The following is an 18870-nucleotide window of genomic DNA, read 5'->3' on the forward strand; positions in this document are numbered from 1 at the left end:
GCCCTTTATAGTCTGCGGTTTATAAGGGCATGTACCACCAAGACTCTCCGCAGAAGGTTGGTCGAGACACTGGTCTAGCCTCACCTTGACTACTGTGCGGTTGTGTACCTCGACGCGACAGACGAGCAACGTATACGTATTCAGAGACTTAGCAACACGTGTGTGAGGTACATTTTTGGGGTTAGGAGGGGATAGCACATCACACCCTACCGGAAACGACTGGGTTGGCTTCGGAATGACTCGCGACGACTATATTTTATGGCATTATTATTTTACAGAATCACGCGTTTAAGGGAGCCCAGCTATCTGGCTGAGGCGTTTACTAGGCACAAGCCCAGACCGACTGAGAGGGGTGAGCCTTTTCAGGTTCAGGGTGCCCGTTTCTGGAATTCGCTCCCATCTACATTGCGCAACATGCCGTCGCTTGCGGCCTTTAAGAGGGCTGTACGCGAGCACCTCTTCGATTTTGATGCTTAAGCGACGTCCTTTGAATAAACTACTGTATGTATTGAAGGCAAACTGTAAGCGTGTAAATATTATATGTACATATTTTATTAGCTAATATTGTATTTAAACGCTATGGCGAACCGAAGCTATTCTTTATTGTTTATCTTCTTATCTGTGATATCTTAATTATTCGTGCTGGTTTAACTCCACATACTTCGGCATTCATGTAACTTTTGTGAAAAGAAATTCATGTATGTATTTATACTGTATTAATCTTCATACTTTTGTCTTATTGGCAAATAAACAACATCTATCTATATATCTATCTACTTATGCAATCGTGATCTAGAGTCAATAACGCAAAAGTTAAGCATATTGTCTTACAAAAATACTGTAAAATCAAAGCGAAGATATGAACTTTTCTGTTGCCAAGAATATTTGCAACTTACGCAATATTCTATCTAAAAAGACTATTGGTTGAATATATTTATTCTATTTATTGAAAAGAAATAACAAACTTTTATTATTGTAATATCTTTCTATTACTTGGTATCCCGGACCTCTTTCATTTTAACACTATATTATAAGATAGAATCGAATTTCTATTTATGATCTGCTGTCATAATAACGATGCAGATCAGTAAATGATTACTGCTCTTCTCTAAAAACTAAAATCATATACGCGCACAAGACCAAGAAGAGTCGTGACCATTTCAAACAAAACAAACATCGTACTAAGAATAAGACTTTGTAACATCGAGCCCGTCTGTCTTAAAATGCTCACGAGTGTCCTCAATAAATAACTATAACAAGGGAATTAATACAAGTGTAAAATCATTCATAATAATTATAAATCCCTAACAGAAGCCGAACAGACAATAAGGTAAGTAAGATTGTGTCTCCTTAACCAAAGTAAAAAGGTTAGGCGCGTTTGATGTTTTGCGTATCATCATGCGTGTCAATAATTATAATTGCAGCAAAATTACAGATTAAAAAACAACTGAGATCAACTAAAAAAGTCAAGTTTATAATCATATTATTTTATTTATAATACGGCAAACAAAAAATCATTCATCATAACAACATTCGATAATCATGATGTTTTAAAGAAAAATTCAACATTTAGTTTCCGAGTTATAATGGTTAAGATAGTTCGCGAAACGCATCGAAAATCATTAGTGATCGAAAAGTTGCCATAAAAAAAAACGCACATGCGTAACTGAAAATCTTGTTTTTAACGAATTGGTAAAACAAAAACAGTTAAAGAACGAGCTTAAGTATACATTAAAATCCATTGAATAGAAGCTAAGATATAAGCGATGCAGTTTTCAATTATGCAAAGTATACAAGGTGAGAAAAAAGTTGTTGAAGCTTACTATCTTTGAAACTAACTGATATCATAAACAAGCGAAAAAAAAGGGATTAAGGTGCTATATAATGCTAAGTAAATCCAAAATTTCAAATTGATTGTTCCCTTTTTACTCTAGTTATCGCGTCACTTAGAAAAAACGACTCATAGTATACAGGGTGAGAAAACAAAATTTAGAAGCTTTTTCAGTTTTTGATGTTTTTCCCAAGATCTGCCCTTTGAAATGACTCAATACTAAAGCGGAGTATATTCCTTAGAGTATAGTAACTTTCAATAATCATGTTTTTTTAGAAAGATTCAACATTAAGTTTTCGAGTTAAAACAATTTCAAAAAATTGTGGTTTATGGTGTATAATAAAAGAACGACGAACGATAATATAAATTTTCCGCAGTAAAAAGATAGGTAATTTTATTCTCTTTCAGGTACATATCAAGCAATTTACTTTTATTAACTTTTCCAATAACTTTATTAAAAAAAAAAAAAATGAAATCTCAAACCTAAAAAATCGCTTAAAAAAAAAACACGTCCACAAAATGTAAAAACGGACAATTTACTAATAAAAACAAAGAAAATGAGACTTGGTGGGTTAAAATTCACTGAGTAGAAGCTGAGATACAGGCGTATTGGGAATTCACACACTTGCCCTGACCCCTCCCGGCGAGCAGTGAAAGTACTGCATCCCACAAGTTTGCATTGAAAAGCATAGCAATTTGCATCTTATTTGCAATTTTTAATAATAAAATAATTGGAATGGAAGTCGGAGAGTTCACACCACGTAGAAAAATTTCTAACAGAGATTATTGTACAGTAACAGGTTGTGGGAGCACAGCAGCCAATAATTTGAATGTTAGTTTTCATCGCTTCCCGAAGCCGAACGAACGCTTTGTAAACAAGCAGAATATCTTCTCAAATATCACTAGAAGGACAACAGTATGCTCACTGCATATCTAAAAGTGATTATTATTTTTACGCAAGTAAGGTATTTTTTTTTTTTTTGTTGTTGTTGTAAAGTGAGGTTATCTTCTGCTATATTATTATATGACTGATGTGTATGCATATTTTGTTACAGATGCTGAATCATGCAAAAGGTACCTGAAAAAGAACGCTGTCCCTTGTTGTAATTTAGCTGTTTATGATTAAGCAAAAAAAAAATAATTAGTGTAATGAGAGATAAAGCAAGACGTGAGGATGTTTATCTTTGATAGCTGTAGTCTGCAAGCAGACAGCTACAAAGCTGATCGTACCACTGTTTTTAGAAACTGCATTTTTCCCACATTTAATGATAAACTTGGCCTGATAAACCCTTTCACTTTCTATAAATTTACGTTGTTCAGGATTAGTACTAGCATAATCACAAATATTCTGCATGGATATCATTTTTTTGGCCGAAAAACTAACTACTATCCATCTAAGCACTGTGTAAAGTGTGTGGTGCTTCCGTCATGTTGGTTTACTATATATATATCAGTCCCGCCCATGCGTGAATTCCCAATATGAACGAACGCACTCACACATACATCCGTACGGACATTTTCCAAAAACACCATTTTTCGACTGAAAATGCATCAAAACACACTTCTCACATGTTTTTACACAAACTCTAAAAATTACTATTACAAGGCTTCCTTAAGAAGGAAGCAAAAAAAATAGTCAATTAGGTAAAAAGAACTGAATAACTAATTCGATAATTTAATCATGTGATAAAAAACAACTTTTGTATGATTTATGGCAACTTGACAAAAATTATGAACAACTTATAGCTCAGTATAAAACTTATGACAGAATACTGCATAAAGTAATTACAGATGCTAAAATTAAATTCGATTAAAACCTAATACAAAATAATTCCAACAAACCAAAAAAATTATGGGAAATTATTAATACAAAAATGGGTAAAAAAGCAATTACTAATGATACCATAAATCATATAATAGTTAATAATAATAAGATTACTGATAAAGTACAAATAGCTAAAAATATTATCAAATTTTTCTGTGAAGTTGGTAATAAATTAAGTAGTAGTATTATCAAACCTAATAGTAGGGTTCTAAAAATGCCAAAAATTAACCCTAAGTCGATATTTCTTAGGCCTACAAATACACTAAAAATTACAAATATAATTAATGCACTGAAAGTTCAAAATGGTGGCGTGGATAGGATTAAAATAAATTAATGGAATGGAGAGTGACTTCTTACTAGTAAACACAAGGGTACCTCAAGGTTCTATCCTGGGACCACTGTTGTTTATCTTATATATTAATGATATCTTGAGTGAGATTCCCTTTAGGGAAATCATGGCCTACACTGATAATACGGCAATAGTAGCAGCACGAGAAAATTGGGACAATGCTCAAGATAGCATGAATAATTTCTTGAAAGTGATATCTGAGTAGTTAGCATTGAACAAATTATCTCTCAAGGTTGATAAAACAATGTGTGTGACTTTTGGCAGCTACGTTGATAGTGCACCAGCTCAAAGTCATATTAGAATAGGAGATAAAAATGTTGCAAGAGTGAGAAGTGCCAAATATCTAGAGATAGTTTTGGACTACAATCTAAAATGGAATAAGCATATACAATACCTAGTCAAGAAAACTAAAGACTTTGTACATATTTTCTATAAAATAGCTAAAACAATGTCCGTCGAAACACTGAGAATTATCTACTATGCTTTTTTTCATATTGTAATAAGCTATGGAATTATTGCCTGGAGGGGCATATCGTAGTAATTTAGATATATATATTACAGAAGGTTAAAAAAAAAATATTAAAATCAGTCAATAAAAATAATTTTGTAGTTCATGACAATCCGCTTAACTTAAAACAACTTTTCTGTTATGAGGTACTGAAATTGCACTATGATGATCTCAAAATGCAGTTTCTAGCTTCCGGCAGTGTAACGAGGAACAAAAGTATTATAATTTCTAAACATAAGAAAAGAATTAGTGATAAGAATAGCTTTTAGAAAGTAATTGTTATTCTTTAAGCTCTACCGAATGACTTAAAATCAGGCAACTACGTATGCCTCTGCAGGATTTTCAAGTACCATAAACAATAGTTTGTAAATATTCTCTAGTTGAATAGAAAATAAATCAATTGGAGTACTTTAGTAAATTTAGGATACGCATATATCGAACAATGGTGCAATTTAACAAATTATATACATCTACGCACATACGTGACTAATAATAGGGGAAAAATAATAACTATTAAACAATATTATCTACATCAATAATACGTACAATACCATTTACACTTCAAAATTGATTAAAATGGCTATTGTCAGAAAAAAGATGAAATATTATTTGTGAGAAGTGCTATTATTAATGATAAAGTATTCAACATAATTTAATGTTAATTTATTTACTTCTTTCTTATCCCAAATAAAGAAATGAGTTAATCTACTAGAAGGATAGACCTTTATCCTGCATGATTTTCACTGCTACCACTGTATGTGCGCACGTTTTCAATTACGGATTTGTACTTTTAGGATTCCATTTCCAACAAAATCCGACTTACAAGGAAAGGTACCCAACCCGAACTCACCGATTTTGATGATTTTCATATATGTTGTAGAACATAAAAAAATAAGAGACACGTATTTTTTTTATCGGCTAATTTTCACTTTTAAGGGGTAAAAACCTCCCCTAAAGTTAACCCCCAAAAAGCGTTTTTTTTAAATATCTCGGCTTAAAATTAATATTTATCAATGAAACAAATTGGAGGTTATTTCTTACAAAAAGAGCAAGTATTTCATGGTGATTTGAAGAGTAAGAGTAGCATCCCCTATTTTTTAGGGGTTGAAAACATATATTTTTTGGCATAATTTTATAATAAAAACGATGTGGTTGGTGCAAAAAAGCATTGTGCTTTAAACACTTTTATGAGGACTACCATTATTGTAAAAACATCGTAAAATAATATATTTTATGCTCAATACAAAAAATGCACTATGGCAAAAGATAAAAGATTGTAGATTATTATTATACTCTAATATTATAAACAAAAATACATTATAAGTTGAATTTACAATAAAGGAATTTCAATAACATTCTGATAACAATTTCTACGGAAATTATAAAACTGCTTCACACACAGAATTTTCTTGTTTACAAATTTAGGAATTTGAGGTGGTTTGGTTAAAAAGCACAACCATTTAGCCTATTTGTTCTTTAGGGGTTTAGGGTTTAAGGCTCTTTAGTTCACATGTACAGGCTACAAAGATAACACATTTATAACAAGTTTTTATGAAAGTTAAAATTTTTTTTCGACATTTTCGTCCACCACATTGGTTCCGCCATTTTGAATTTTCAAAATCTGATATCAGATTTGCAAAGAGCGATCTCGAAAACCCTTATATACAAACCTTCTACAAAATATTATGGATTGAAGTATACTTATAGTTATTTTGTGTTAGGGGTGGTTTACCCCCTAAAGGGTAGTATCTATGAAAAAATCGAAAAACTTAATTTGTTTATTATAGATGTTTACAAATTTTTTCCAATTTTTTTAGTCGTTTAAAACTTTTTTATTATATAAAATTTTTTTTCGATATTTCCGTCCTATTGGTTCCGCCATTTTGAATTTTCAAAATCTGATAACAGATTTGTAATCAGCGACCTCGAAAACCTCTATATACAAACTTTCTACGAAATATTATGTATTGAATTACATATTTACAGTTATTTTGTGTTAGGGGTGGTTTACCCCCTTAGGGGTAATATTTATGAAAACACCGAAAGACGTCAACTAAATTTTGTTATTAAGGATGTTTAAACATTTTTTCCAATTTTTTTTAGTCGGTTTAAACATTTTTATTATAAAATTATGCCAAAAAATATATGTTTTCAACCCCTAAAAAATAGGGGATGCTACCCTTACTCTTCAAATCACCATGAAATACTTGCTCTTTTTGTAAGAAATAACCTCCAATTTGTTTCATTGAAAAATATTAATTTTAAGCCGAGATATTTAAAAAAAACGCTTTTTGGGGGTTAACTTTAGGGGAGGTTTTTACCCCTTAAAAGTGAAAATTAGCCGATAAAAAAAATACGTGTCTCTTATATTTTTATGTTCTACAACATATACGAAAATCATCAAAATCGGTGAGTTCGGGTTGGGTACCTTTCCTTGTTAGTGTAACTCTTAATACCTTCAAGACTAAACTATACGATTACCTGATAATGCTTGACAAAAAATATATGAGTTAGATTTTCTGTATTATATTCAAGGCGTTTGCTGCTTATAAATATGATTTTTGTACGAATTTAACTTTTTAAAATTCTATTTTGTGTCATTACATTTTAATTAGAGCTAACACTCGTGCAGGTATACATTTCTCATTTGTATATTTACGTCATTAGATATTTCCATTAAAAAACTTCTTACCATATACCGGCGTTTTTCCAGGCAAAACAACACATACAAGCTGCAAAGCTTGAAATGTAGACTTTAAATATCTGAACATGGGTTCAACTTGATCTGGTCCGGTCGCATATTTGCAAAAACATGGTTGACCTATAATCGGCATTCCAGCATCATTGCTTATCTTTTGGAGTTGTGAAGTAAACGCCCGCAGTGCATCTTCACGTACGGTTCTTTGCGGGGCAAAACATGCTATGGCCCACACTCTAATTTCCACTCCAGTGAAAAATTGTTTTCCACGCATATCCCACACACCTTGATTAGGCAGTGCTTGTTGCTTTGTCTGGAAAAAGAAATAAATTTAATAAATATTACAATGATACTTTAGTAGCGTGATTCAGCTTGCTCCTAACGTTTTTCGGTGTGAATAATATTGTATTGAATAAAGTATATTGTAAGAAAAAGTTGAAAGTAGTGACAAATTTCAAGTTATCGAAATCTGTTTATATAAATTGTTTCGGCGCTGCTCGCCGAACGCCTATAAGTATGGGGCGCGCTCGAGCGCGAGCATGAGTTGTCTCCCGGCTTCTGCCCAGTGCAGACCTCCCTACCCTCTCGGACAGAGCTCTCGGCAAGGTCCGCGCTCTACTCGCACTACGTCGAGGTTTTCAACGCAGTCATCGCCGCTCCACATTCTCGGCTTTCCATCATCTTCCACATACAGTTCTTTCACCGAAAGTGGAGATATGAATGCAAGAACGGGTCAGGAAGGAGGCGGACTCGACAAAGAAGGTAACGAAGAGAACAGGGAATCGAAAGATGAAAAGAAAAACATAGAAGAGGAAGAACTTCTAGAAAAAACAAGAGTGATGGGACTCAGTATATTAATGGTAATACCGAAGGAGACGAAACGGGAGAATACACATACATAGGAGGAGCAGGATGCTCAGTGATAGATTATGTGATAACAAATGAAGAAGGAAAAAGAAGAGTAGGTAAAATTAATATCGTTTATAGGCTGGAGTTGGAAAAATTACCCGGGAAAACAGAAGAAGAGAAAGATAGAATTGTAGAAAGAGCAATATGGAATGAAAAAGCCATAGGTCAATTCAGAGAAGAATTAGGCAAAGGCAAGAAGGAAACAGAATGGTTGGAATTGAAAAGAAAATTGGAAAAAGCAGTCAGAAAGAGAAAGGTAGGCGGTAAGAAAACAAAGAAAAATACCCGGTGGGATAAAGAATGCAGACTCAAGAAAGCAGAGGTAAAGAAGTTAGGCAAAGCGATTAAGTTGGGAAAGGGAATGAAAGAGTATATCAAAGCAAAAAGAGAGTGGGGAGTATTAGTAGAAAGAAAAAAGGAGGAAGAAATGGAGAAAAGAATAAAAGAGGCAGGAGATGATAAAACCGGGAGAAAATTCTGGGAGGTGGTAAAAAGCAGGAGAAGAAAAAAGAGGACAAGATGCAGCAGCAAAATACAGAAAGAAGAGTGGCTAACTCACTTCAAAGGGCAACTAGGAGAAGAGATAGAGGACGAGTTGGGAGTAAGTTCGCAAGGAGCAGATGAAGAAGGAGATGGAGAGGAGAACGAAGAAAGAATATCCGAAGACGAGGTGAGGATGGCAATCGACAAGATGAAAAAGGGAAAAGCACCGGGAGCAGATGGTCTACAAAATGAGGTATGGATACACGGAGAAGAACAGGTAATAGGGGAGATAACCAATATACTAAATAAAATATGGAAATGGGGAAAAATACCAGAAGAATGGAAAACAGGAGTGATTACGCCGCTTTTCAAGAAAGGGAAGAAAGAGGAGGCAAAGAACTACAGAGGGATAACACTTATGGACACGGGTTATAAACTATATGCGGAAATAATAAGAGAAAAGCTGGAAAACGAATTAGAGGGAAGGGAATTACTGGACGACACACAAATGGGTTTCAGGAAAGGAAGAGGAACAGCAGATGCTATTTTTATTCTGAGCAAGGCAATAGAAAAGGAATTAGCGAAGAAAGGAGGTAAGGTATATGTGTTTTTCGCATATATGAGAGCAGCCTTCGACAAAGTAAATAGGAGAGAGATCTGGGAAATGATGAAAAAGCTAGGAATAGGTGACAGAATAAGGAAGAGGGCAAAGGAATTGTACAAAGGGACCAAGAGCGAAATCAGAATAGGAGAGGAAAAGATAGGAGGTTTCGAGATACATAAAGGAGTGAGACAAGGCTGCCCATTAAGCCCGACGCTATTTAACGTAGCAATGGCGGACACAGAGAAGGAACTAAGCAAAATACCGGAAGGGGGGATAGTATTAGGAAAAAAGAAATTCTGGTCGATCTCATACGCGGACGACGTAGTGATGGTGGTGAACAACGCGACAGGGCTAAAGCAGATGCTAAAGAAAGTCAAAAGGATAATAGAGAGGTAAGGTCTAGAACTAAACACAGAAAAGTCGAAGATAATGGTATTCAAAAATGGGGGAAGGAGAAAAAAGGAGGAAAGTTTTTTATGGGAAGAGAAGGAGATAGAGGTATTGAAAAACTGTGATTACTTAGGTTATATGTTAAAAGAAAACGGGAAGGAAGAGGCACAAACTAAGAAATTAGAGGAAAAGGCAAGCACGGTAATAAGTTCGATGTGGGGACTAGGGGAAGAATTATTCAGAGACAACTGGAACTAACAAGGAAAGGTACCCAACCCGAACTCACCGATTTTGATGATTTTCATATATGTTGTAGAACATAAAAAAATAAGAGACACGTATTTTTTTTTATCGGCTAATTTTCACTTTTAAGGGGTAAAAACCTCCCCTAAAGTTAACCCCCAAAAAGCGTTTTTTTTAAATATCTCGGCTTAAAATTAATATTTTTCAATGAAACAAATTGGAGGTTATTTCTTACAAAAAGAGCAAGTATTTCATGGTGATTTGAAGAGTAAGGGTAGCATCCCCTATTTTTTAGGGGTTGAAAACATATATTTTTTGGCATAATTTTATAATAAAAATGTTTAAACTGACTAAAAAAAATTGGAAAAAATGTTTAAACATCCTTAATAACAAAATTTAGTTGACGTCTTTCGGTGTTTTCATAAATATTATCCCTAAGGGGGTAAACCACCCCTAACACAAAATAACTGTAAATATGTAATTCAATACATAATATTTCGTAGAAAGTTTGTATATAGAGGTTTTCGAGGTCGCTGATTACATATCTGTTATCAGATTTTGAAAATTCAAAATGGCGGAACCAATATGGCGGACGGAAATATCGAAAAAATATTTTATATAATAAAAAAGTTTTAAACGACTAAAAAAATTGGAACAAATTTGTAAACATCTATAATAAACAAATTAAGTTTTTCGGTTTTTTCATAGATACTTCCCCTTAGGGGGGTAAACCACCCCTAACACAAAATAACTATAAGTATACTTCAATCCATAATATTTTGTAGAAGGTTTGTATATAGGGGTTTTCGAGATCGCTCTTTACAAATCTGATATCAGATTTTAAAAATACAAAATGGCGAAACCAATGTGGTGGACGAAAATGTCGAAAAAAAATTTTAACTTTCAAAAAAACTTGTTTACAAATGTGTGATCTTTGTAGCCTGTACATGTGAACTAAAGAGCCTTAAACCCTAAACCCCTAAAGAACAAATAGGCTAAATGGTTGTGCTTTTTAACCAAACGACTCCAAACCCCTAACCTCCAGACAAGCCGAAGGCCTATGCTTTACCGTAGACACGAGTATAGACATATTACCGATATTTTATTCTATCATTTTGTATGTAACAAATAACGTCTCGTTTTATGTTTTAATCAAAGATTATTTATTTTTCTGCTTTTATAAATTAGCATAATTTCAAAAGTAATTTCATAAATTATAAAGTATTTCATAAATTGCATAATTATATAATTTTATAAATTCAAAAAGTCCACACTTTTTTGCAAATGAAAAAACATAGGTTAATAAAATTAGTTTATCAAACTCTTTTGCGTTTTGTAATAAAATTTAATGTTGTCAAACTTGGGAGTTTTTCATTGTTACAATTATTTCGTAAGCCGAAAGTTTTTTAGATGAATTCTCGAAGTAATGATTATTGTATCTATAGTAAAATATTTACAGTCTGGAATTCCATAATAATACTATTGGCTACGATTTAATGAATTTATCAAAAAATCTAAATTTAATAATAAATATTATTCTAATTATTATTATTATTTTTCATTATCATTGCTATTATCAGTATTACTGTTATTATTGCTATTGCAATTATGCTTATTCTTCTTCTTCTTATTATTATTATATTACTATGATAATTTTTGTTATTGGTAAAAATACATAAAAGAATATTAATACTCGAACTTCATTTGCAATTAAAGAACGCGTTGTTATTGAAAGGGAATTTTATATGCATTCATTAGTTTAATGAATGTTATCGTACATTCAATGATAATTCCACAGATAAATGTCTTTCACTCATAAAAGTTGTTGACAATATGTGCGAATCAGTATGTTCTTTGTTTAGATTGTTTTCATCGAGTGTTTACCTCAGCTGCCTGTGTTATTTTTTAGGCAGTGAGTGAGTTTTGTGGGTATTCTAGTTCGATGCCGGAAAGTACGAATAGTACGTCTTTTTGTTTGTCAGTGGTATCATACAGTTGTAGAAAATTTTCTTTAGTGATTTTATATAGATTTACATTATTCAATTTCAAAGTGAATAAAAGTTGAATAAAACCAAAAATAGAGTTTTCCGAACATCACAAAGTGGAACGAGAATTCTTCTCCAATGCATAAATTAATGATTTGGTTCAATTTACATTCACTCGTTGTGTTCTGGTAGAAATGTAGCAGTCGTGCCTTACATGCAAAAACACAGCTTGTATAAATTTTACCGCTTGTTTTCATTTTAGATTGAAAAATGAAAATTAATCCGTTAAACGTTCTAAACTTATTATTAGCATACTTTCAAGCGTTAAACTTACCAGATAGTGTCACGAATTATCATAAAACAGAGTTGGCCGAAAAAATAAAAGAAATTTTAATAGATGCAACACATGATTTCAACGATGTAGAAATGATTACTGATGACTCTTTGGATTTTCAAGAAGAGTATAAAGACCTTAATGCGGAAATAATTGAAGATGAAGTGCAACATCATTTTCCTGATCCGGATATAGCACAAACAAATCAATGTACAGCAGATAATGAAGAACTAGATTTTGAATACAAAAAAAGAGCTGTAGAATTTTGGAGAAGTAGCAAAACGAAGCAAAATTTAAGTCTCAAAACAGTGCAAAACAGATTCAAAAAAGTATCATCTATTAGTCAGCTACGTCGTTGGGCTCATTCAATTAATAAAGGTGGCACGTATAGAGAAAAAGTAGCACAAATTTGTCAGTATACCCTGGATAATTTTCAAGCAGCTCTCGACAGTGGTTCAATTATCCATGATGAAGATATAATTCGATGGGCCTTACAAGCTAAAAAAGAAATTGGTTTTGATGATATTAGATTCAAAGCTTCTAAACATTGGTTACTCAAATTTAAGCAAGCACACCGAATAGTTTCTAGGAAAATAAATAAGTTCATAACAAGAAAAACACTAGAAAGTAGTGCAGAACTTACGGCTAAAGCTGAAGCATTTATCGATGACGTTAAATCGTGTATACCAAGGATTGGACTCGAAAATTTGTATAATACAGATCAGAGCGGATTTCAGCTAGAAATGCATTCTGGAAGAACATTAGCAGTAGAAGGAGAAAAGCAAGTGCAATGTCTGGTACAGTCAATTTCAGCAACAACGCATAGTTATACTATACAGCCACTAATATCAGCTACTGGACAATTGTTGTCACCGCTATTTCTTGTTTTAAAGGAACCAAGTGGCAAGTTTGGCCCTATTGTAGAACAAAACATATTTAGACCAGAAAACGTGTACGTGGATGCATCCAAATCTGGAAAATTAACAACAAGTAAGGGAACTAATAACAATTTTTACATTGTAATATCGTTGATCAGTTAATTAGTAAGTCGTTTAATTGCAGATCACTTCAAAATCTGGTTGGAAAAAATATTTTATCCCTATGTAGGCCATCACTCAATACTATTACTTGATTCTTGGAGTGGTCATTGTGACAAAGTTATAGAAGAAACAATGCCACAAAATAAAATTATTAACATAAAAAAAATTCCAACTGGAACCACAGGAAAAATACAACCACTTGATGTCTATGGATTCCGTATTTGGAAAAACTTTGTCCGTACATTTTCTGATAATGTAATGTTAATGGATCATGATATGAATTTACATGTGAGAAATAATATAATTAAACTTCAATCATTGGTTCACAACCAACTGTCTTCACCGAGATATATAGATTTGTTTAAATATTCCTGGTATAAAAGCGGTTACGTCAATGAAAAACCAGATAAATTTGATAATCCTATAGATTTCAGTTTTGGAAAGTCTTGTGCAACACATTGTGAAATAGAAGGGTGCACAAACATTGCAATTGTACGATGTGGTTGGTGCAAAAAGCATTGTGCTTTAAACACTTTTATGAGGACTATCATTATTGTAAAAACATCGTAAAATAATATATTTTATGCTCAATACAAAAAATGCACTATGGCAAAAGATAAAAGATTGTAGATTATTATTATACTCTAATATTATAAACAAAAATACATTATAAGTTGAATTTACAATAAAGGAATTTCAATAACATTCTGATAACAATATCTACGGAAATTATAAAACTGCTTCACACACAGAATTTTCTTGTTTACAAATTTAGGAATTTGAGGTGGTTTGGTTAAAAAGCACAACCATTTAGCCTATTTGTTCTTTAGGGGTTTAGGGTTTAAGGCTCTTTAGTTCACATGTACAGGCTACAAAGATCACACATTTATAACAAGTTTTTATAAAAGTTAAAATTTTTTTTCGACATTTTCGTCCACCACATTGGTTCCGCCATTTTGAATTTTCAAAATCTGATATCAGATTTGCAAAGAGCGATCTCGAAAACCCTTATATACAAACCTTCTACAAAATATTATGGATTGAAGTATACTTATAGTTATTTTGTGTTAGGGGTGGTTTACCCCCTAAAGGGTAGTATCTATGAAAAAATCGAAAAACTTAATTTGTTTAGTATAGATGTTTACAAATTTTTTCCAATTTTTTTAGTCGTTTAAAACTTTTTTATTATATAAAATTTTTTTTCGATATTTCCGTCCGCCATATTGGTTCCGCCATTTTGAATTTTCAAAATCTGATAACAGATTTGTAATCAGCGACCTCGAAAACCTCTATATACAAACTTTCTACGAAATATTATGTATTGAATTACATATTTACAGTTATTTTGTGTTAGGGGTGGTTTACCCCCTTAGGGGTAATATTTATGAAAACACCGAAAGACGTCAACTAAATTTTGTTATTAAGGATGTTTAAACATTTTTTCCAATTTTTTTTAGTCGGTTTAAACATTTTTATTATAAAATTATGCCAAAAAATATATGTTTTCAACCCCTAAAAAATAGGGGATGCTACCCTTACTCTTCAAATCACCATGAAATACTTGCTCTTTTTGTAAGAAATAACCTCCAATTTGTTTCATTGAAAAATATTAATTTTAAGCCGAGATATTTAAAAAAAACGCTTTTTGGGGGTTAACTTTAGGGGAGGTTTTTACCCCTTAAAAGTAAAAATTAGCCGATAAAAAAAAATACGTGTCTCTTATTTTTTTATGTTCTACAACATATATGAAAATCATCAAAATCGGTGAGTTCGGGTTGGGTACCTTTCCTTGTAAGAATAAGGCTATTTGATACAATGGTGAAAAGTGTAATGGAATACGGGGCTGAGGTGTGGGGATAGAAGGGGAAAGATGAACTGGAGAAGATACACAGAAGATATTTGAAATGGATAATGAAATTGGACAGAACGACGCCGGAACACGTACTACACCTAAAGACTAAGAGATACAAGCTAGAAACAAGGACAAGGAGAAGAGCAATAAAATACGAGACGAAACTGAGTAAGGCAAGAGAAGGTTCGCTTTAGAGAGAATGCTGGAGACTACTAGAAAAAGAAGAGGACAATAAGAGCGGAAAAGCAAAAAAGCGAGGTCAAGGAGAAGAGGAGCTAAATAAAAGAGGATGTGCACTATCTGAATACCACAGAAAAATGAGAGCAGGAGAGCAGGTTTGGTTGAAGCTGGAAGGGACAGAGAAGGACATACAATGGCAGAGCTGGGAAAGCAAAATGAACGAGTCCAGGCAAGCGAGAGATATAAAAGAATTAATAAAAACACAGGGAGAGACACCAGAATATCCGAGGTGAGTAGGTTACACAGGGAAAAAGGGACTAGCGATAACGGCAAGATTTAGAATGGGAAATGAAGCAAGAGGTTACAAATACTGGCTGAAAGAGGAGGAAAGAATATACAGGTTATGTAAAGAAGAGGAAGAAACTTATGAGCACGTATTGTCGAGATGTAAAATATCAGGCAACAGGCAGGACAACTGGAAAAATATTCTAAATGGGAAAAGAAAAAATCATGCGAAGCTATCTAGAATAATATGGTTAAGAAAAGAAAAGGAGAAGACTGAAGAAATATAAAAGAAAAACTGATTCAAAGAGAGAAACGAGCAAAAGAAAGAACACAAAGTGCAATCGAATAGTAATGGTAGCAATAGAGAAGAGAAGATAAAACAAATAGGGAAAAAGTGAAAGAACCAGTCGTAGTAACCAAATAGAACGCAGGGACATTTAGTGAGCAGGGGGATACGAACTGAACGGGAGGAACAGTGGAAGATTCAAAAGGCACCAGGCTCGGACTAGAATACGGCACAGGCGGATATAGGAACGTGGACGGGGAATGAGAAACGGATCAATAAAGAAAAGAAAACACGTGGTGAGCCACAGATAGAAAAGAGGTTAGCAAAGATAAGACAAGCAGAAAAAGGAGAAGATAAAAAAGTGAAAAGGAGAAGATGTATGGAGACAAGAAGAAAGACAGAGAGATGAAGGAATTGAGAAAGGAGATGGAAGGTTGGAAAATTAAGGCGAGGTTCGAGAGCGAGAGAAAAGAGAAGCCCTGGAGAAAAAAATGCAGGATGTGAGAGAGGATGTGGAGATTTTAAAGGGGAAGATGAGAAACATGCAGAAGGAGATACATGAGATGAGGGACGGCCGTGAAGGTAAGAAAAGCAGAGTGGAGGCGATAAAGAAAAGGCAGGAGGTGAGAAGAGTGAGAAGAGGGTATGAGAAAGGAGAAGAGATAATTATGAGAGAGAGAAGGGCTGACGCGGCCAGCTACAATCATAGGAGAGGCGACAGCAAGTGCAAAGTATGGGAAAGAGGTTTAATAATTCATCTAAATAATTGGACGGAAGAATATTCTATAAAAGACTGGTTAGACGATATCATGGAAGGAATAGAGTGGGAAATGGAAGATACGAAAACGGAAGACACAAAGAAAATCATGTTTAAGAGGAAAGAAGACATGGAAACGATATGGGAGAGGAGAGCGGAAATCAAAGAAGGAGGCAAAATACGGCTGGAACAGTGGCTATCAGTTGATGAGAGAAGGTTCAGAGCATTAATTATGAGAGAGAAAAGAAGAAGAGAAGAGGATGAAGATGAGGAGGGCAAGGTAACGCATAAAAAAAGAGTGAGTAGTCGAAATTGAAGGAGAAATGTACAAGTGGGACGATAAGAAGGATAGAATAGAAAGGAAAAGGGATAGAAAGAAGAGACGAGGCACGATACAAGATCTGGAAGTCAGGAGAATCAGAGGAGGAAGACGAAGAGTAGCAGACGAGGGTTGAGAGAAAAAAGAAGAGAGAAGAAAGATTGATTAATGTAATCAACACACACAAAGGCAGGGTAGAGGAAAAGCACTCACCAACACTCACACACACACATACTCTGATAGACTTGCACACACGCATACACACTTACACACACACTCGCACCCGCAGACACGAAAGCAAAAGCAGCAGGAGAAATCAAACACACTCAAACACATTCAAACAGGAACATAACCTACAGAGACACACATGACACATTAGGATAGGATAGAGTAGGAGTATAGCAAAATGTAAATAAGTGAAAGTACTAAGATTGTAAACAAGAAAAGTGAAACAATAAAGATTATTATTATTATTTATGTAAAAATAAATTCTTGAAGCAACTTACGAATTCCCAGCATAATGAAATACATCTAATAAATATCAGAGAGCGATAGAATACGTAGTATGATTATTTTTATGAGAATTCGCGATATATCACATGACTATCATATGACTCTCATAAGAGAATTCGGTCGAAAGTATCATATGAGTACTCATATGATTGTTATATCAGTACTCATATGATCGCTCATATGATTGATATATCAGTACTCATATGACCTCTCATATGATAATTTTCGGCCGGGTTCTGTATGTGATACCAAAGAGCTGTAAATGCTTTGACAGAATCAGTATGATTGTTCCCTATCGTCATATTTTTGCAGTAGGCAAAAATTTAACATAAATCCTTGTGATACATTTTTATGCAATGAACAAAGGATGAAAGAAGAAAGTCCTAGCTGTGTATCAAACAGCAGTATCATATCAGTACATAGTGTGATTACTGAGAAGCCAGAAAACCACTTCAACAAAAGGCGAAGGCAAAGCCCTGGTAGAAATTGGCCGATTTAAAATGGTGAAAAAGCTAAGAACTTGGTAGTTTTCTTTGTCAGTTCTTGTTATAAGATGTAACGCTTTTTATACTAGTTCTTTGGCATTTCTTAGATCGAGCTGTTTTTGAAAACTAATGCCCAAGATAGTTGGTCAAATGACAACGTTTACTTGGATTTTTCGGATGTTTTTTTCGCATGCAAATCATTATTCTATATACTTTCATTAAAAAAAACTCGAATACAAGCCTGCTAGTAATGATTTTCCAATTCTAACCTCGAATCGCCATTAACCACTTGTACCTGTGTCGTATTATTTAACCAACTATCTTCGAAAGAAAATAGTTAAGAATACTCAATCTGAAAACTGCCAAAGAACTAGGATAAAAAGCGTTACATCTTGTAACAAAAACTGACAAAGAAAACTACTAAGTTCTGAGATTGACAACCTCAGAACTTCCGAATAACTTGGATACCGTTTCTACCAGGCAGGAGAAAAGCAATTTGAGGTTAGAAGGTTAGGATGAGTACATACATATTAAGAGGTCCTATCAGGGTTAACTTCTACAAAAAAAACAATGAAATATTCGTCCGATAAAAATTTATTCTTTACACGTAAATTAAAAAACAAAAAATATCTAGTGAAAATATTTACAATATACACAAGTATTTTTAGTCACTTGCCTTGTGAAAGATCCGGACCGTCTTCTTTATTCTATGTTCGCGTTAATCTGTAGCATAAACACTGAGGAAGCGAGAGAGCTGGAGCTGCGTTATAGCAGGCAGCTAGTCGGCTGCACAGTCATGTAAGGTGTTTTGATAACAACGATCGTTCGCTCGCTTGTTCTCTCTCTCTCGCTCTCTCGCCAGTACCTGTTGCCTGGCTGGAGTGCGGGTCATGCGGCATAATAAAAGCCGAACTCACGGCTCTGCGCGGGGATACTAGCTTCGTTCTCGCTTGGAGAACAACCGTTTAGCCACTGTAAACTTCAGCGTTAGTTT

The 18870-nt window shown here is 33.9% G+C and overlaps 1 protein-coding gene across 1 annotated transcript in view; it reads right to left on the reverse strand.

Moving 5' to 3' along the window:
* Positions 1 to 18870, reverse strand: part of LOC100116597 (protein argonaute-2) — a 137397-nt gene that overhangs the window by 103180 nt on the left and 15347 nt on the right. Inside the window, exon 8 of the mRNA XM_031928054.1 lies at positions 7206 to 7524. Coding sequence (XP_031783914.1) covers positions 7206 to 7524 — 319 coding nt within the window. The remainder of the gene's footprint in view (positions 1 to 7205; positions 7525 to 18870) is intronic.

This window comes from Nasonia vitripennis (assembly GCF_009193385.2).
Source record: "Nasonia vitripennis strain AsymCx chromosome 4 unlocalized genomic scaffold, Nvit_psr_1.1 chr4_random0003, whole genome shotgun sequence".
Lineage (NCBI taxonomy): Eukaryota > Metazoa > Arthropoda > Insecta > Hymenoptera > Pteromalidae > Nasonia > Nasonia vitripennis.